At 43.5% G+C, this 19872-nt stretch overlaps 1 protein-coding gene across 3 annotated transcripts; it reads left to right on the plus strand.

The window, feature by feature from the left end:
* Window positions 1-1561: 1561 nt before the first annotated feature.
* Window positions 1562-15838, plus strand: Ndufaf1 (NADH:ubiquinone oxidoreductase complex assembly factor 1). 3 transcript variants are annotated; one of them, XM_027422155.2, is made up of 5 exons: window positions 1562-1662; window positions 8555-9205; window positions 12592-12777; window positions 14767-14841; window positions 15614-15838. In XM_027422155.2, exons 2-5 carry the CDS (start codon window positions 8630-8632, stop codon window positions 15764-15766), a joined length of 990 nt encoding a protein of 329 aa, XP_027277956.1. In that variant the 5' UTR covers window positions 1562-1662; window positions 8555-8629; the 3' UTR covers window positions 15767-15838. The 3 variants fall into 3 exon arrangements, with proteins under 3 accessions (XP_027277956.1, XP_027277955.1, XP_027277957.1); XM_027422154.2 differs by having other exon boundaries at window positions 1608-1725; XM_027422156.2 differs by lacking the exon at window positions 1562-1662 and adding an exon at window positions 1755-1846.
* Window positions 15839-19872: the final 4034 nt, after the last annotated feature.

The raw sequence follows: 19872 nt of genomic DNA on the forward strand, positions 1-19872 counted from the left end.
CTCGAGGAGAAAACAAAAAAACAAAAAACAAAATAAAAACAAAAACAATAACAAAACAAAACAACAGCCAAATGGGCAACTTGTCTCTGAAAAGCAGATTTTTTTAAACAGTTTTTGCAGGAAAAAGGAGGCAGAGAGACAGACTCGATTTTAACAGGCTGAGACTGTTTTATTGGGTCAGCGAGGGGTCTCAATCTTTCCATGGGATGAAAGTAGAGCATACTTAGGACAAAGGCATACACACATACCTGGTTAGTTACCAGGAAGTTACTGCTACTTATTGTGGACTAGGAGCAGGCTGGATTGCTTTCCATACCTGGATGTACTATTTCTTCAGGTGGAGCTGAATGTCAGGCTGGGCCTAAGCCATTCTTTATGGCTAGGAGCTATTATCACATACAGCCTGACTCAATTCCTCAAGACCTGAGGCAATTACCCAGTACCTTGTTAGACCACACTAGACTGGACACTGGAGCCCAGACCAGGACGACTCAATGGTGAGCAGGATCACACCTGGGTTTGGTTGCTTAACTACACATTTACTTCATCTTCCATTCAAACTTTGATTCCACCCCATGACCCTGAGGCCTGACTTAGGTGGTCTGCTCCATCTCTGTCCCTTTCTCCAATGTAGCTAGACTGAATAAATCTCATTTTCTGCTTTCCACATTTATTTTATTTAGTTGTTTAACTTTTTTGTTTGTTTTTGAGACAGGGTCTCTCTATGTAACGCTGGCTATCCTGGAACTTGCTGTGCAGATTAGGCTGGCCTAGAACTACCAGAGATCTGCCTACCTCTGCTTCCTGAGTGCTGGGATTAAAGGTGTGAGCTACCATGTCAGCAGGCTCCGTTTCTTTTTTTCCTTTCTCTTCCCTCCCCTGCTTTCTTTCTGTTGTTGTTTTCGAGATAGGGTTTCTCTATGTAGCCCAGGCTGTCCTGGAACTCGCTTTGTAGACCTGGATGGCCTCGAATTCAGAAATCTGCTTGCCTCTGCCTCCCGAGTGCTGGAATTAAAAGTATGAGCCACCAGCGCCCGTTTTCCTTTCTCTTTTTATTTTGGCTCTTTAAATTGCCTTACTGAGGACGGGTGGCTGGAGCTGACTTGAGACACAGGTTGTGACCCCCAAATTGGATAACACTTTAACAGAAGTGTACACAAGGTGTGCAACAACTCTGTTGTGTGGACTAGGTGGTCGCAATGAGGAAAACCAGGACGGATTGCATCTCTCAAGGCAGTTCCAGCAGAAGTGGCTTTCCGAATTCACAGGGTGGCCAGTTCTCAAGGGACTGCAGGGAAGAGGAGGCACGAGGGGCCAGGCATTTAGGAGTGAAGAGGCGTTAGCCGTGCCTATATCCTATTTGAAAGACAGAGGATTGGTGGTTGCCTATGAGGGCGGGATGCCAGAGGAGAGCGAAATGCTCGCTTACAAATGTCAGGAAATTTCAAAAACCCATCGCGGGTGTGTGTGTGGGGAGCTTTGTTGACCAAAAGCCTCAGGTCGTCCAGCCTTAGAACCCTCCCTAGGGCTATCTGACACCTTGAATCTAAATATCTAGTTTGGCGCCGGACCGGAAAAGTAGATGGACCTCCACCGGAAGCGTGGAAAACCCGGTGGGAAAAATAGAAGCACTGAGCGGAAGCCCCTGTGGGGTCTGAGAAGGTGAGCTGGACTTTTCACAGCTGGGCATGTCAGGGACTGGGAGGCCCGAAGGAGTCCTGGCAGGTGAGGGGTGAGGGGTGAGGGTGAGGGGTGAGCGGTTTCCTCCCGCCGAGAGCACCCAGCTACCGGAGACTGGGGCGTGGTCAGCTCCGCACCCAGCAGAGGTCAACGCCTGGTCTGCAGAGTGAGTTTTGTCTCTAGCGTGTGACCTCGAATAATTTAATTGTGGAATTTCCTTTCCTTTTGTCTTTGTAATTGGGATAATACTAATAATACCTGACTCAGGATTACTGAGAAGCCAATAAAAACACACGCAGAATAGTTTCTGGCACACTCTAAGCCCTAGACTTACAAACCTTATTAAACGTAGTAGTACAGTGATACTACTCAGAGCGATGTGAATACCGTAGTCAAAACTCACCGTTAGCTTCGGACCGCTATCATCCGATTACTGGGTTTGACTGTGTTTATTGAAGGAAATTACTAAACAAAACACGAAGTTGTAGTATTATTAGGAAGCTAATAAGACATCTGAATGTTTGGAAAACAGGGTTAAATAATTGTTACTCATAATCCCACCTGTTTACTACTTTAAGCCCTTTTCTCTCTCAAAAAATTGTGGTTTTTCTTTTTTTTCCAAGAAGGGTCAAATAATGTCCAGCCTGGACTTTTTTTTTAATTTATTTTATGTGCATTGGTGTGAAGGTGTCCAATCCCCCTGGAACTTGAGTTATAGACAGTTATAAACTGCCATGTAGATGCTGGGAATTGAACTCAGGACCTCTGGAAGAGCAGCCAGTGCTCTTAACCGCTGAGCCATCTCTCCACCCCCCCCCCCAGCCTGGACTTGAAAGTTGACCTTAAACTCTTGATCCTCGTGTCTCTACTTCCCAAGTGCTTGATTTTGTAGACTGCACCCAAATCTGACCAGGACTTTGATATTTAAAAGGTTTTTTCTTTAACAAGGCTTCACTTGGGAAATAGAGGTAGAAGGATCAGGAGTTCAAGACCAGCTTGGGTCACATGATACTCTTAACAACAACAAAAAAGAAATACAGAATCTCTGTCTGGGCATGGTAAGAAATGCCTGAGCCGGCGTTGGTGGCTCACGCCTTTAATCCCAGCACTCGGGAGGCAGAGGCAGGCAGATCTCTGTGAATTCGAGGCCAGCCTGGTCTCCAGAGCGAGTGCCAGGATAGGTTCCAAAGTTACACAGAGAAACCCTGGCTGGAAAAACCAAAAAAAAAAAAAAAAAGAAATGCCTGTGATTCTAACACTTGGGAAGTTGAGGAAGGAGGATTAGAAATTCAAGGCCTTTATCTACTTTATTAGAAGCTCATTTTAAATAAAAATTTCCAGGTGACTTAAAGCCACTTTAAAATTTAAGAAACCCCTGTTTAGGGGAAATTCTATAGGTATGGTAAAAGCAGCAAGGTCCTGAACCCTCACATTGTGAGAGGGATACAGAAATGTGACCTGTTAGTTCAACAAATATTAAAAGTCTCAAGGATGCAGCTGGTTGTCATACTGGGACTTGGAGGTACAATATTAAATATTCAACCTTTAAGATACTTCTAGTCTGAATTGGGGGAGATTGACAAATGAACTGGTCAGTAGACTGAAACTGGAAAATTCTAAACCCAGGATTCATTGGGAATGATTCAGAGGGGCACTGTTCTTGGTGCAATTGGGTAGTCATGGACCATTTTTTCCCCATAGTGTAACATGGCTAAGCTAAGTCTCAAGGCAAAATCAGCAGAGAACATTGGCCCAAGGGCAGCAATTAGCAAAGGCCTATAGCCCAAGAGGTGTTGGTTGAATCACAAGTTTCCATCTGATTGGAATGCAGAATGGGGTATGAGATGTGACTAAAGTTGAAATTGAAGTGATGGCAAAGGAGACCTGATCTAGTGGAGCCTAGCAGACTTGGTGGAGAAGGTGGAGCTTCTGAAGGAATCTGCCTATCATCTGTCAATTATTTTAGTGCTGGGGATGAAATCCAGGGCTTTGTTGCCGGGCGTTGGTTGCGCATGCCTTTGGTCCCAGCACGCTGGAGGCAGAGACAGGTGGATCTCTGTGAGTTTAAGACCAGCCTGGTCTACAAGAACTGCTTCCAGGACATCCTCCAAAGCCACATAGAAACCCTATCTCAAAAAACCAAAAAAATCAATCAATCCAGGGCTTTGTGCATGCCCAGCCTATACTTGATCACTGAGCTATCTCTCTAGGTACCTGGAGGATTTTAACTGGTTTAAAAAAAGGGGGGGGGGGCTGGAGAGATGGCTCATTGGTTAAGAGCACTTGACTACTTTTCCAGAGGTCCTGAGTTCAATTCCCAGCACCCACATGGTGCCTCACAACCATCTGTAATTCGATCAGATTCCTTCTTCTGGTGTGCATGAATATATATACATAAATACATGAATAAATAAAAGAAAGAAGGAAGAATAATCAGATTTGTGTTCTGTGCCTTTCTAGAGGCTGAGCAAGGAGTTGCAAAAGTGTGGCAATGTGAAGAGTGCAGTGACCAGAGAGAAAAGATGACTTACCTGATGTGTGGAGTGAAGAAGGGGGCCATGCTAGAAGCATAGCAAGTCCTATGTGGTAGCTGAAGTGGCCTGGGTATTTCTTTTGGATTAGGTCAGGAAAATATTGCACCCTACTTCAGGCTGATACACAGCCTACTGTGTAGCCCAAACTGTCCTGAAACTCATTATGTAGCTCATGCTAACCTTCAACTTAGGATGCGCCTGCCCAGGCTTTCCAAATGCTATATTATGGACACATTCTATGCTTGGATGTGGGTGCCATTTTGATTCAAATTCAAGCACTAACAGGTGGGCTAGATTGTTGACGACTTAAAATTTATTATGACTATGATTATGATTATTAATACTGTGTGGTGGTTATCAGAGGGTAATTTTATGGAGTCAGTTCTCTCCTTCCACCTTTATGTGGATTCCAGGATTCAACTTTGGTTGTCAGGTATGGCCAGCACTTTACCTGATGAGTCATCTTACCAAGATCCTCCCAAAATTTTATTTATTTATTTATTTTTTATTTATTATGTATACAACATTCTGCTTCCATGTATATCTGCACATCAGAAGAGGGCACCAGATCTCATAACGAATGGTTGTGAGCCACCATGTCGTTGCTGGGAATTGAACTCAGGACCTCTAGAAGAGCGGCCAGTGCTCGTAACCCCTGAGCCATCTCTGCAGCCCCTCAACAACAGTTCTTAACTGATGCACCATCTCTCCAGCACCCTGCTCCCATTAAAATGTCTTGTTTGTTGCTATATGCTGACTGGTATCGGAGTCTTTTGTTTAGTATTGTTTTGTGGTGCTGGAGGTAAAGTCCAGGACCTTGCACATACTTGGCAAGTACTTTGCCACAGAGTTTCAGGTCTTAGATCTTTGCTTTTATATTGATTTGGACTGATCTTTGGGATTGGGACAGGAGAAAGACAAAGAAACTATTGTTGTATATTTTATTTCTTTCCAGGACTGGCTGGAATAGGAGGGAAGAAGGGCTGTTCTGGTTCACTCCTTAAATGTTGAGTTACAGGCAGAGTTGATACTTTATTAGAACTGTAGGAGTAATATTGCTGGTGTCTGTCTTACGGGGAGCAGCATTGTCTACTAACGGACACTAGGCCAGGGTTTTAGTCCCAGTTTCAATACTGGGAGACAGTGTGACTATAGACAAATTTCTTGGTGTGTTTCCTACAGAGAGGAAATAGCTCACTGATTCACCTCACAGCATTTTTTTTTTTAAATTATTTGTGAGTTGGTGGTGGTAGTGGTGGCGGCGGTGGTAGTGGTGGCGGCGGTGGCAGCGGCACACACCTTTAATAACAGCACTCAGGAGGTAGAGGTAGGTAATCTCTTGAGTTCAAGGCCAGCCTGGACTACAGAGTGAGTTCAGGACAGCCAAGGCTATATAGAGAAATCCTGTCTCGAAAAAATTCCAGTAAATAAATAAATATTACTTGTGGTGTGTGTGTGTGTTCACAATGGATGTGTGTGGACACATGTGCTGTGATATATGTGTGGACACAGAAAAATTTTGTGTCATTAATTCTCTCCTTCCACTTTGTTTTGTTTTTCTGTTTGTGTTTTGAGACAGTGTTTCTCTGTGTGTACTTCTGACTGTGCTGGAACTCACTCTGGAGACCAAGCTGGCTTCAAACTCCCAGAGATCTGCCTGCCTCTGCCTCCTGGATGCTAGGATTAAAGGCGTGTGCCACCACGGCCTGGCTCTCTCCTTCCACTTTTCTTTTTAAAGATTTTATTTATTTATTATGTATACAACATTCTGCTTCCATATATATCTGCACACCAGAAGAGGGCACCAGATCTCATAATGGATGGTTGTGAGCCACTATGTGGTTGTTGGGAATTGAACTCAGTCAGTGCTCTTAACCTCTGAGCCATCTCTCCAGCTCTCTCCTTCCACTTTTATGTTGGTCCTGGGAATTGAACTCAGGCTTCCAGGCTTGTTCAGCAAGTGTCTTTATCCACTGAGCCGTCTTGCCGGCCCCAGTCTCACATGATTCTTGTGTGGATTAAATGAGATAATATATGTCAGAAAATCTCTAAGTATTAACAGTGAGGTTTAAATGTGATGGTATTATTTAGGTCTACCTGAAAGAGGTAAACTAAACTCAAAGGCTTCACTTCTAATAAATCACACTGGGGAGAAATTGTATAAATCTGGCAAAGCCTTAAGTTCCCATTCAACTCTTATTATTCATACTGGAGAGAAACTATATAAAATGTAAAGGTTATGGAAAAGCCTTCAAAAGAAATCCAGTCCCCTAACTTCTAGTTCTTGTGTTATGAACAAAACTCCAAGACAACCTTCCTCTTAGACTTAGTAAGTACCTGGATATTGTGTTTAGCAACAAACCACCTCCAGGAGATGGACAGAGCCATAGAAACCACAGAATGCTCCCTCCCAGCACCAACCAATGAGAACAGGATACCTTCAAGTAACAGACAAAGCCATAGAAACCACCAATGCCTCCATCTGTAGACAACCAATCAAAAATACTAACAAACCAGTTGCCCTGACTCTGGGAAATTCCTCTAATTGTTCTCCAAATGTCAACCAATCAGTATCAGACCCGTGCCTATTGATGTAATTCTGTGATTTTTTTTTTTCCTTTAAATTCCAGCAATAGACAAGGTACTTTGCTTCCTCCAGGTAGCTGGCTGGACGAGGTCCCTACTGGTAGGATTAAACATTAAAGCCTTGTGTTTGCAGTTTGGTGAAGTCTGTCTCCTTGGTGGTCTCTGAGGGTCTCTGAAGGTCTTTGAGACTTGGGCACAATACTACTATCTTTTTCTTTGTTTCTTTCTTTTTTTTTTTTTTTTTTTGGTTCTTCAAAACAGGGTCTTATACAGCCTAGACTGGACTTGAACTTGTTATGTAACCCAAGATGACTTCCTGATCATACCTGCCAAATGCTAGGATTACAGCCGTCACCATCCTTCTTAGGTCTACCTTTGAGGTGCTCAAATAATAATGCCAGTGTGTCCCTTGGCTTACAAATTTGTCAGACACAAAGATCTTGGGAATGTCATGAAGAGGTTCAGAGAGCCTTTTTGTGACTGTCACTTCATCTCATTCTCAGAAAAAGCTCTCAGGGTAGATAGGGGCTTAATTTCTGAAGAAAAAGACGATTCAAAAGATCAACTGGTTTTCTGTGAAGGCAACTGCTTTATTGGTTTAGTAGATGAAGTCTCAATGCTCCAATATTCACAGCCATGTGAGTGACAGAACCAAGTATCACAGCTTTTCTGACTCTGTGCAGTGCTCACTTTAGGCCCACTGTTTGTAGATGAAGAACTAAATCCAAATCATTTGCCCCAAGCTCTAGACTGAATTACTCAAGTATTTTACTTTTTAGAACCTTTAAAACTCCAGAAGAGGGCTGGAGAGATGGCTCAGGGGTTAAGAGCACTGCCTGTTCTTTCAGAGGTCCTGAGTTCAATTCCCAGCAACCACATGGTGGCTCATAACCTACTGTAACATAGTCTGGTGCCCTCTTCTGGCCTGGAGGGATGTATGCAGGCAGGACATTGTATAATAACAAATTAAAACAAAACAAAACAAAACCCAAAAAACTCCAGAAGAAAGCCTGATGGTGGTAGCGCCAGTCTTTAATCCCAGCACTTGAGAGGCAGAGGTAAGTGAGTCTCTAACTACTCAGAGGTAGTTAGAGGCTAGTCTGGTCTACGGAGTGAGTTCCCAGGACAGGCTCCAAAGCTACATGAGAAACCCTGTCCTGAAAAAGAAAAAAAAAAAAAAAAAAAAACCCGAAACCAATCAAACAAACAAAAAGCCCAACAACAACACAACTCCAGAAGAAAAAAAGTTTAATACAAAAATTAAAACCCCCAAGAAAAGGCTGTTTTAAAGTTGATACAACCTCTTGAGGCAGCTTCTGGCACATACTTGAGTCATTTGGGGGTTGCTCATCATCTCTGTGAAGCTGAGGCTTTGCTTTTAGGCGTGTTGGTAGTTTTGTTTTGTTTAGTGACAGGGTCTCATATAGCCCAACTGTCCTTGAACTCACTATGTAGCTGAGGATGACTTTAAACTTCTGACAATCCTGCCTTCGTCTCACAAGTGCTAGGGTTACAGGCATATGTCACCATACTTGGCTATATTGGCACTTTTTTTTTTTTTGTGTGTGTGTGTGTGTGTGTGTGTGTGTGTGTGTGTGTGATACATAAGATAGTACTCTGTTTCTAAAAGCCACTGCTGAATAAATTGAGGGGTAAAAGCCTATGAATTACACAATACATGGTCTCTGTTGAGTTTGAACTTCTGCTCCACTGATTTGTTGCTCTGCTGGTAACCAGTGTTTCTTCTGTTATAGGTGAAATTGGGCAGATTGCCAAAGCTTATTTTTTCAGCCCACGGAAATTTTTACATTTTGGCTTTTTTTCTTACAATGGCTTCCATTCACAAATTACTGATTGGTACTTATATCCATAGAAACTTCCTAAAGCCAAGGGCTGCCTTGCACCCATTTATGGGTATTCAGTTTGTAGACTATTCTTCCAGTCATCCGCAGAAACAAGTGGCTCCTGCTGACAGAGTCTCCCAGCAGAGGAAGACTGAAGAGGGTGTACAAGAGGATCGCCACAAAGAAGCCGCTTTGGATGTAACTTCCCCTGACAATGAACCCGAAGTTAGTTTTGACAAAGCAATTAGAGATGAAGCAGTAGAACATATTAGGCGTTGGAAGGATGAAATTGTGGCTCATTGGAAAGGCCCAGAAGGCCGCCCATTACAAGAGGTCATAATGGAGCAAGCCAAGGTTGTCTGGAAGTTTCGTGAAAAAAAAGATTTGGAGAAGTGGATGGTGACTTCTGATAAGACAATTGGAGGCAGAAGTGAAATCTTCTTGAAAATAGCCAAGAACAATCAAAGTGCCCTGCTCTATGGGACTCTGAGCTCCGAGGCCCCTAAAGATGGAGACAGTAGCCAGAGTGGATACTGTGCAATGTTATCCAGGGTTCCAAGGGTAGGTGAAGTCTAGAAGCCAGTTTTCTAGTGGCTTTGGTGATAGCACCAGCTATAACAGACAGCTTGCTTTTCTGTAAATGAACACATCTGTTTTGTTATATAGGCATCTTTCCTCTTTATCGGGGTAAATCACTACTTGGCCTGAGTGTAAAATGGGGCAGTCCTTGTTTGGGTCTGAGATAATTGTGTGTGTCCGAGGAACCCTAAGGAGATAGACTTTGAAATGTATCTGGGGAGATTTACATCTCCAGCATGGATTAAGTAGGGTCACCCTGTGGCCTCATGAAGCTCAGGCTGGCCTTGAGGATGACCTTGAATTCCTGATACTCCTGCCTTGACCTAAATGCTGGGATTGAAGGGGTGTGCTATCATGTCTGGTACTTGTAGTACTAATATTTGACATTACTATGCTGGGGGCTGGGGAGATGGCTCAGTAATGAAGTGCCTGCCATGCAAGGTTGAGGACCGGAGTTTGGATCTCCAGTACACATAAGAAGCTGGGTGTGGCATCATGCTCCCACAAGTAACAAATGACTACATGTGTATGCTTAATGGCCATGTATGCATATCTGTTGTTATTGCGCTGTGTCAGTGTTATGCTAAATATGGATACATCCTATTGTCTCTGACTCCAGTGCCATGTGGTTCATTCTAGCCTCTCACCTTTCATCTGTAACTTCCATCTCTAACAGTGAGAAATCTTCATCCTCTCACCATCCACTTACTTGTTAGTCCAACCCCAGTAAATATATAATGCAGTTTTAGAATTTCTGTTGTTGTGTTGCCCAAATTAGTCTTGAATTCCTGGGTTTAAGTGATCCTCCAGCTCCCGCCTCCTAAGCAAATGGGATTGCAGGTCTGCACCACCATGCTTCATGTGTATTCTGTGTTGGAGATCAAACCCAGGGCCTTCAGTATTCTCTGTAAGTTATCAGAAACTAAACTAACCCTGCTCCAGTTTCAGAATTCTTAACCCAAAAACCCTGTCAGAGATTACATGTTAAAGTGAAGTGCAGGCCTGTGATCCCAGCAGTGTGGGAGGGAAAGGCAGCAGTTTTGCCAATCCAAGGCTTTCCTAGACTTCTGAGTAAGTTCAGGGCCAGCCTAGGCAAATTAGTGAGACACTATCTCAAAATAAAAACCTTGTTAATAGTTTTTGTCACTGTGTTTGAGAGGAGCCAGGAGGATTGGATTTCACCGTTGCTCTGAGTTCTATAGTGAGTGCTGGGCTATGGGAGGCCCCATCTCAGAGCACTACCTAGTCAAAGGAGGGCTAGAGGTTCAGCAGAGTAGTAGAATGCTTCCCTGGCCTGTGCATGGCCCTCTTTCCAGTCAGTACTCCATATTACACGAACAAGAACATTGTTCATTTTAGCTATTTGTTTATTTTTGTTCTTTTCTTTTTTTGTTGTTTTGAGACAGGGTCATTCTGTGTAACAACTCTGAATGTCCTGGAACAAGATTTGTAGATCAGGCTGGTCACAAACTCACAAGAGATCCTCCTGCCTCTACCTCCCTAGTGCTGGCATTAAAGGCGTATATCACCATCCCCTATATAGCTCAGGCTAGCCCTAAGCTCACATCGTCTTTCCTGCCTCTGCACCAGCCCTGGAATTACTGATGGGAGCCAGCACACCTAGTTTAACATTGGTTGGTATGTTTTTCCAATACTGGTGCTAAGCACTTTATGTACATTCTCCACTTATCCCTCAGAATAGTCCTGGGGAATAAGATCATCCCAGTGCTAATGTGAGGGACTGAGGCTTTGGGAGTCAGTGATTCCTTTAGGGTTACAGCTAGTCAGAGGGAGTATTAGTACATGTCTGAGCATTGATGTTTTGAAACCCAGTTGTCCTTGAGAGTGCTATAAATAAATAAATGCCTATGGAAATGCCAACAATATTCCTTTCCTTTTCTCTCTTTTTATTATTAGAGACAGAGTCTTACTCTGGAACACAAGCTGGTCTGATAGCTATAGCCCAAGCTGGCCTCAATCTTTTTTTTAGATTTTTCGAGACAGGGTTTCTCTGTATTGTTTTGGAGCCTATCCTGGAACTCGCCCTGTAGACCAGGCTGGCCTGGAACTCAGAGATCTGCCTGCCTCTGCCTCCCTAGTGCTGGGATTAAAGGCGTGCACCACCAACACTCGGCTGTCTCAGAATCTTTTTACCTCAGCATCCTTAGTGGCATGTGCCACCATACCTAGACCTTAAATGCCACTTTTTGAAGAGAGTGACCTAAACCGTTAAATACAGATTTGGGAGTTAAGCAGTGCTTGTCCTGACTAGCTGAATACTTGGTTATCTATGAAATGGGGTAAGACATCTTGGTGATATCTGTATCTCAGGGCTGTGAGGAGGATTAAAGGAAATCAGGCATGTAAATTGTTTGAATGGGTGTTCGCTATTATTGTGTGTGTATGAGGGGGGAGGGAGGGACGAGAGTGTGTGAGCATGTGGAGGCCAGAAGGTAACGTTGGGATGTCTTCCTGTATCACTGCCTGCCTTGCTTTTGGAGACAAGGTCCTCCCCCTGAACCTGGAGCTCACAGTTTTGTCTAGACTGGCTGACCAGTGAACCCCCAGGTCTTCCTGTCTTCCTGTCTCTGTGAGTGAGGAGTTACAGGTGGATACTGCAGGATACCTAGTTTTGAATGTGGGTGCTGGGGATCTGAACTCAGGTCCTTATACTTTTGCAGCAAGCACTGAGACATCTTCCCAGCCTCTTGATTTTTAAAACCTGAGCTTGATTTTTGATGGGTAAGGTAGTTGTCATTAAATGGGCCACTCAGAAGCCATTGTGTCTTAGAACTAGGGAGGAAAATTACATTAATTTCCATTCAGCAAACACAAATGGATGTCATATGGAAGCATTGTCCTAGCTTAATCATGCCTTCAACAATTACCTTAGAAACATGTCAGTATTCTATACTAAAATACTGGTTTATTTGTCTCTTCGTGGTAGAAAATATACATGGAGCCAGGTATATAAAAATATACCTTTAATCCCAGTACTCGGGAGGCAGAGACAGGCGGGTCTCTGTGAGTTCAAGGCCAGCCTGGTCTACAGAGCAAGTGCCAGGATAAGCTCCAAAGCCACAGAGAAACCCTGTCTCAAAAAACCCCCCCAAAAAAAAAAAAAGAAAAAGAAAAAGAAAAAAATATATACATGGAATGCCCTAGTGGGTCTGGAAGATGGCTCAGTAGCTAAGGCACTTGCTGGTAAGCCTGAAGACCCAAGTTTAATCTCTGGAACCCACATGGAGAAATGAAAGACCAACAAAAGTTGTCCTCTGATGTCATATGTGCCCCTCTCCCCATAACAATACAGCATACTCGGTGGTAACTTGGTGATAACCATGCAAACTAACTTTTCTGTACCCTAGCGTTCTTTTGAGAGGAAGCAGTATTATGATTGGTCCCTGTTCAATTCTCTGTATCTCCGAGTCCGTGGGGATGGCCGGCCTTGGATGGTGAATATCAGGCAAGATACAGACTTTATCCAGAGGAAAAATCAGATGTACAGTTACTTCATGTTCACCCGTGGGGGGCCCTACTGGCAGGAAGTCAAGGTAAAATTTCAGTTCTTCACTGTTTGGGAAAATGGGGTTCATTGAAACTATGGTTACATTGTAGTTTCCTTTTTCATACTAATCATTCTTTTTTAACATTTTTTATCTATTTTTATTTTACGAGTATTGGTAGTTCATCTACATGAATGTTTGTGTGTCAGTATTGTATCCCCTGGAACTGGAGTTACAGACAGGCTTGCCATGTGGGTGCTGGGAATTGAACCTGGGTCCTCTGGAAGACCAGCCAGTGCTTTCAACCACTGAGCCATCTCTCCAACCCATACTAATCATTCTTACATAAAATAGAGGCAGAAGTAAGGGGAAATTTTTTTTTTAAGGACTTATTCTGCCTGCATATATTCCTGTGGGCCAGAAGAGGGCACCAGATCTCATTATAGATGGTTGTGAGCCCATCATGTGGTTGCTAGGAATTGAACTCAGAACCTCTGGAAAAACAGTCAGTGCTCTTAACCTCTGAGCCATCTCTCCAGCCAGTCCTTGGAGAGAGATTTAAAGGACAAATGTTTTGTTTTTCCATTAATAAAAATGAGCCAGGCTGGGTGGTGATGGTACACACCTTTAATCCCAACATTTTAGAGGTAGAGGCAAGTGCTTTCTGTGAATTTGAGGCCAGCCTGGTCTACGTAGTTAGTTCCAGTACAGCCAGGACTGCATAGAGAGATGCTAACTCTAAATAAACAAATTTATGTGTGTATGTATCGTAATTTAGGTTATTATTGTGATGAAATACCATAACCAAAAGCAAGCTGGGAAGGAAAGGGTTTATTTCACTCACAGTTCCATACACCAGTTCGTTATCAAAGGCAGTGAGGACAGGAACTCAATCAGGTCTGGTACTTGGAGGTAGGAGCAGATGCAGAGGCCATGGAGGAGTGCTGCTTATTGGCTTGCTCCTCGTGGCTTTCCCAGCCTGATTTCTTATAGAATGCAGGACCACCAGCCCAGGGATTGTACTGCCCACCATGGGCTGTGCCCTCCCCCACCAATCGCTAATAAGAGAATGCTCCACAGGCTTCCCTACAGCCTGATCTTATAGAGGCATTTTCTCCATTGAACTTCCCTCCTCTTGGATGACTTGTGTCAAGTTGCCATAAAACTAGTCAGCACTAGCCGGGTGTTGGTGGCGCACGCCTTTAATTCCAGCACTCGGGAGGCAGAGGCAGGCGGATCTCTGTGAGTTCGAGGCCAGCCTGGTCTCCAGAGCAAGTGCCAGGATAGGCTCCAAAGCTACACAGAGAAACCCTGTCTCGACAAACCCAAAAAAAAAAAACAAAAAAACAAAAAAACCCAGTCAGCACTGTGTGTTAGCTTACTAACTAGTTCACTTGTGTGTGGGTGAGGAGTGTTTGGCAGGTGCTCTACCATTAACTTACATCCCTGTCACAGACAAAAAAAAAAAAGTCTTCAGATTTGCCTTTTTCCTGTGATGCAAATAACTGGCATACTCCATCTCCACCCCATACAAGGATTGCCGCCAAGACTTCTTCACAGCCAGCCTAACACTTTTTTTTTCTTTTCCTATTTTGAAGTAAGGCATAATAACTAAGTTGCCTGTGCTGGCCTTGAATTATCATTTCATTATCATCTTCTTCCTTCATTCTTCCAAGTAGCTGGGATTCACAGGCCTGCTGACTGGATTGTTGGCTCTGTGTGTGAGTGTGCGCACCTATTGCCTATCTTAGGTGTAAGGTAAAGTGCTAAAATGCTTCCTAAGACCCCAGGCTCAATCTACATCACTGCAAAAACAAAACCCTTCAGAAAATTGTAGTTTGAACCCAAAGAGCTAGCCATTTCTTATACCTGTATTTTTAAACTTACTAACTTACCTACTTATTGATGTTGTGATGTTGCTCTGCGTTTAGGTGATCCTTCTGCCTTAGTGTCCCGAGTAGCTGTGACTATAGCTTTTAGCATATATACCTCAGATGGTCATGTTCCAGCTTGGAAATAACTTGTCTCTTTTTTCAGATTCCTTTCTCCAAATTTTTCTTCTCAAATCAAGGAAGGATACGAGATGTCCAGAGCCCACTTGTACTTGACAAGGTAATGTTTTCCACTTAGAGTGATGCCTTCTTTAGTGAAGTATGGTTGCTGTAGGTCCAGCTCAGTCTGTTTTACAGGGATGGCAGATGAAAGATTAAAATTCCTACTCAGAGCAGGGCAGTAGTGGTGCACACCTTTAATCCCAGCACTCAGGAGGCAGACGCAGGTGGGTCTCTGTGAATTCAAGACCAGCCTGGTTTATAAGAGCTGGTTCCAGGACAGTCTCCAAAGCCACAGAAAAACCCTGTCTTGGAAAAAAAAAAAAGTCCTACTCGGGCTCCTCAGTTGGGACAGATGCTGACTTAGACCTCCATATGAGCTTGGACCTCTGGGGATGTTACTGTGGTCTTGTTTTCAGCCTGCTTCTTTTTATTTTCGCTGTGTAATAAGATCTCAGAAGAACTTTAAGGAGACTCCATTAAGAGTCCATGCTGTACTGACTATCTTGAGTGGACTCCTCGAAGGGGAGAGGAAGTGGAACGTGGTAGAGGGAAGCAGTCACTCAAGTGCCCAGCACCTGAGACGGGAGGGCAGGAGGACCAGGACTTCAGGACCAGGACTTCAAGGCCAACTTGGGCCACAAGCAACCCTGTCTAGAAAAAAATGGAAGCAGTCTTCTATTTGTACTTTTTATAATTTAGTACAGCAAATGAAAAGTATAACATCATGCTGAGGGCGTGAAGCCTCCATTACAGGCACCTAGAGACTTCAGGAAGAACACCATTGCATCAGTGTATTAGATTCTAATCTCTTTCTCTTATTTTACATTTAGATCTCTTCTATAGGATTCACCCTGGCAGATAAGGTGGATGGACCATTCTTTCTGGAAATAGATTTTATTGGTGTGTTTACTGATCCAGCCCATACAGAAGAATTTGCTTATGAGAATTCTCCAGCTCTTAGCCCAAGACTTTTCAAATATTGAACTGGGGGCAGACTTGAGTAAACTGAATAGTGGTCACAAAGTACAAAATAAAGCCTTTCTGTCTACCACTTCCCCTAGACTCTTTCTGTTGTGCTGGGTGTAGGGTAAAAAGGGCCAGTGAAAGAACACCCTGACCCTGAGACCAGCATCAAGGAAACAAACCCTGCCCCTAACCAATTCAGGAATTGAAAACCAACCAATCTCTGAGTTTGTCCCAAGCTCAGGAATTAAAATCCTACTAATCCACACCCTGAAAATCTCTACCTTGGAAAGTTCCACCCCTAAGAAACCCTATATAAGCCCTGTACTTGTTCAGTTTGGGGCTGCCCTTTTTCCACCCTGGCAGAGGCAGCCACTCTCCTGGATTCCAGCCTCCCAATAAATCTCTTGAATGAGGTTTGTTATAATGACTCCCTTTTATTGGAACAGAGGGGTACAGAGCTGTAACCGCCTCACTGGGGAAACCCTCCAGTGCTGGAGCAGAGTTGTTACACTTTTATTAGGGAAACCTTCCCCGGAGCAAACACTGTAAGGCTTTGCTGGGGAGTGGTGCCCACTGGAACACTTTTGTTGGGATACCTTTCCCTTAAAAGCTGTAACACTTACACTGGGAACTGAAACGAACCCAGGACCTCATGTATGCTAGGCAAACATGAGCTATATTCCTGTCCCCAAATGACTACCTTTTCCCCCTTTGGTTTTTTGAGACTGTTTCTCTGTGTAGCCCTGACTGTCCTGGAACTCACTCTGTAGACCAGGCTGGCCTCGATCTCACAGAGATCAACCTGGCTCTGCCTCCCAAGTGTTGGGCTTAAAGGTGTGCGCCACCGCCACCACCAACTGACTGAACATTTGTTTAATAGAAATGCATGTTGGTACATATTCCTTAAGGTTAAATGCTATTGCTAAGAGAGAGCAGGTAAGGGGGACCCAGCATGAAACAAGGGCTGGGTTTTAGTTAACAAAAGCACAATGTAAGAAATGTATTTGCCAAGAAAGTTGATGCCCTACTTTTCTTTCTTTTTTTCCTTCGGTTTGGTTTTTTGAGACAGGGTTTCTCCGTGTAACTTTGGAGCCTGTCCTGGCACTCGTTCTGGAGACCAGGCTGGCCTCGAACTCAAGAGATCCGCCTGCCTCTGCCTCCCGAGTGCTGGGATCAAAGGCGTGCGCCACCCCTGCCCAGCAGGAGACAGTTTTCAAATAAGGCATCTCTAGGGCAACTGTGTTTGATCTTATACCACTCTCCCTTTCTGTATCCAAATTGACAATTGAGGAAAGGAGTTTGCTAAATAATATGAAGATAAATATGCCATGGAAGTCACTGGGAAATGGGATACCGATGTATAGGGATTGCCTTCCAAAGACATTAACTTAGTAGTTCTTACTTTCAGGAGCTTCTTACATAACTGTTGCTGATGGGAGAGATAGACTATGGTTGCTAAAGGGTCCCATTCATTTAAAAATGTCACAGAGTGGGCTACAGAGATGGCTCAGTAAGATCACTGGCTGCTCTGACAGAGTACCCAGGTTCTGTTCCCAGCATCCACAAGCATCTGTAACTGAAGTTCTCTTCTGGACTTAATGGGCACCAGTCACACACGTGGTGCACAGATAAACGTGCAGTCAAAACACCCATGCATATTAAATGAAAAAAAATTATTTTTGGTTGTTTGGGACATGGTTTCTCTGTGTAGCCCTGGCTGTCCTGGAACTCTCTCTGTGGACCAGGCTAGCTTCAAACTCACAGAGGTCTGCCTGCCTCTACCTCCACAGTGCTGGGATTAAGGTATGTGATACCACTGCTGCCTTAAATGAAAATTTTTTTAAAGATTTATTTATTATGGGTAGTGTTCTGCCTGCATGTATGTTTAGATGCCAGAAGAGGGCACCAGATTTCATTATAGATGGTTGTGAGCCACAATATAGTTGCTGGGAATTGAACTCAGGGCCTCTGCAAGAGCAGCCAGTGCTCTTAATCTCTGAGCCATCTCTCCAGCCCTTAAAAAATTTTAAAGGCTTGTTTTTATGTGTATTGTTGTTTTGCCTGCTTGTATTGTCTATATATCATGTATGTACAGTGCCCATGAAAGCTAGAATAGAGTGTTGGATCCCCTGGAACTGGAATTACAGACTTTATGAACCATAGCACCCTAGGAAACAAAATTCCAAAAAAGATACTTAAGAGAAGAGCATTTTTAGCATCTCTCCAAATACCCATTTTATATATTTACATTTAATAACTCAAATTTTAGAAGCCAGGAGTGGTGCATGCATTTAATCCTAGTACTCAGTAGGAGAGAGAGGCAGGCAGATCTCTGAGGGTGAGGCCAGCCAGCCAGAGACTATATCTCCAGCCTTCCCTACCCCCAAAATTTCTATTCAATAAAAAATCAATTTTGAGTATCTTCAATTGAATCTTTTCTAAGAGAGGCAGACATGAAATATATCTTAATTTAGATCTTTGGTTTCTTTCAGCAATATTTTATAATTTTTAGTGTACAAATCTTCACTATCATTTGAATATGAAATGTCTCTCAAAGGTCCATGTGCTAAAGGTTTGATTCTTGTTGAGGTATTATGGGATGTGATAAATCCTTTAGGAATTAGAGCATTGTTTTTGTTATTTTGAGACAGGGTCTCACTATATAACTTTAGCTGGCCTAGAGCTCACTGTGTAGACCAGGCTGGCCTTGAACTCACAGCAATCCTGCCTATTTTTCCAAAGTAATGAATTGAAAGAATGAGCCAACTGTGGTGGTTTAAATGGGAGTGGCTCCCATAGACTCATATTTGAATACTTGGTCCCCAGTTGGTGGACCTGTTTGGGAAGGATTGGGAGGTGTGTCTTTGGTGAGCAAGTATGTCATTGCAGATGGGGCTGGGGGAGCTTTGAGGTTTCAAAACCTCTAAGCTATCCAGTTAGCTCTCTCTGCCTTCTACTTGTGGATATGGATATAAGTAAGATCTGAAGTATGGCACCAGCAACATGCCACCATGCCTGCATGCCTGCCCTGCTCCTCACCATGGTGATCATAGACTCTAACCTGGAACTGTGAGCCCAATTAAGACTTTCAAAGGAGCCTTGGTCATAGTGTTTTGTCATAGCAATTGAAAAGTAAAATAGGACACTACTATACCCAGTAAGTTTATTATTTTTTTTAAAGATTTAATTTTTAGGCCAGGCCATAGTGGCACATTCCTTTAATTCCAGCACTTGGGAGACAGAGACAGGCAAATCTCTGAGTTCAAGGCCAGCCTGGTCTACAGAGTGAGTTCCAGGAGAGCCAGGGCTGTTACACAGAGATACCTTGTATTGAAATAAAAAATGGAAAAAAAGATTTAAATTTTAAAATTATGTGTATATGTGTGTGGGTATATGCACATGAGTGCTGATGCCCATGAAGGCTAGAAAAGGGTGTGGGTCCCCTTTAGTTAGAGTTATGAGCACTTGTGAGCTGCCTGACTTGGGCCCTAAAAACTGAACTTGAGTCCTTTGCAAGAGTTGTTAGTACTCATCCTTAACAATTAGGCCATTTCTCCAAACTTAAGGGTTTTTTGTTTTTCCCCACTTCTGGTACTAGAAATCAAACCCAGGGCCTTATTCATGCTAGGCAGGAGGCCTACCACCAAGCCATACCACCTAGTCCTATAGTTTATTTTTTGAATCAGGGCCTTGTTCATGTAGCTTCTGATCCTTCTGCCTCTGTTTCCTGGGCACTGGATTATAGGTTTATGTCACCATAATCAGCTCAGCTTTATGAATTTCTAGTGTATATAAATAGAACTGTTGGCTATTACCTTTGCTATCTTACTGTTCCTAGTAGTGAGTGCAAGGCCTTTGATTCAAAATTCAGTAACAAAGGGAAAAAGAAAAACAATTCTTTACAGTCAGACATGGTAATATACACCTTAATTCATCAAGCACTTGGGAGGTAGAGGCAAGAGGATCAGGAGTTCAAGGTCATCTTCAGGTACAAAATGAGTTTGGGCGTTGGTGGCACACATCTCAATCCCAGCACTCGGGAGGCAGAGGAAGGCAAATCTCTGTGAGTTCAAGGCCAGCCTGGTCTCCAGAGCGAGTGTCAGGACAGGCTCCAAAGCTACAC

Source organism: Cricetulus griseus, chromosome 6 (genome assembly GCF_003668045.3).
Source record: "Cricetulus griseus strain 17A/GY chromosome 6, alternate assembly CriGri-PICRH-1.0, whole genome shotgun sequence".
In the NCBI taxonomy this organism is placed as follows: Eukaryota; Metazoa; Chordata; class Mammalia; order Rodentia; family Cricetidae; genus Cricetulus; species Cricetulus griseus.

Excerpts from the sequence above, each read along its gene's own strand:
- Ndufaf1 (XM_027422155.2), top strand. The coding sequence starts at position 8,630 with ATGGCTTCCATTCACAAATTACTGATTGGTACTTATATCCATAGAAAC. Across the intron at positions 9,206-12,591 it reads TGTTATCCAGGGTTCCAAGG|CGTTCTTTTGAGAGGAAGCA; the intron begins GTAGGTGAAGTC and ends TCTGTACCCTAG. Across the intron at positions 12,778-14,766 it reads CCTACTGGCAGGAAGTCAAG|ATTCCTTTCTCCAAATTTTT; the intron begins GTAAAATTTCAG and ends CTCTTTTTTCAG.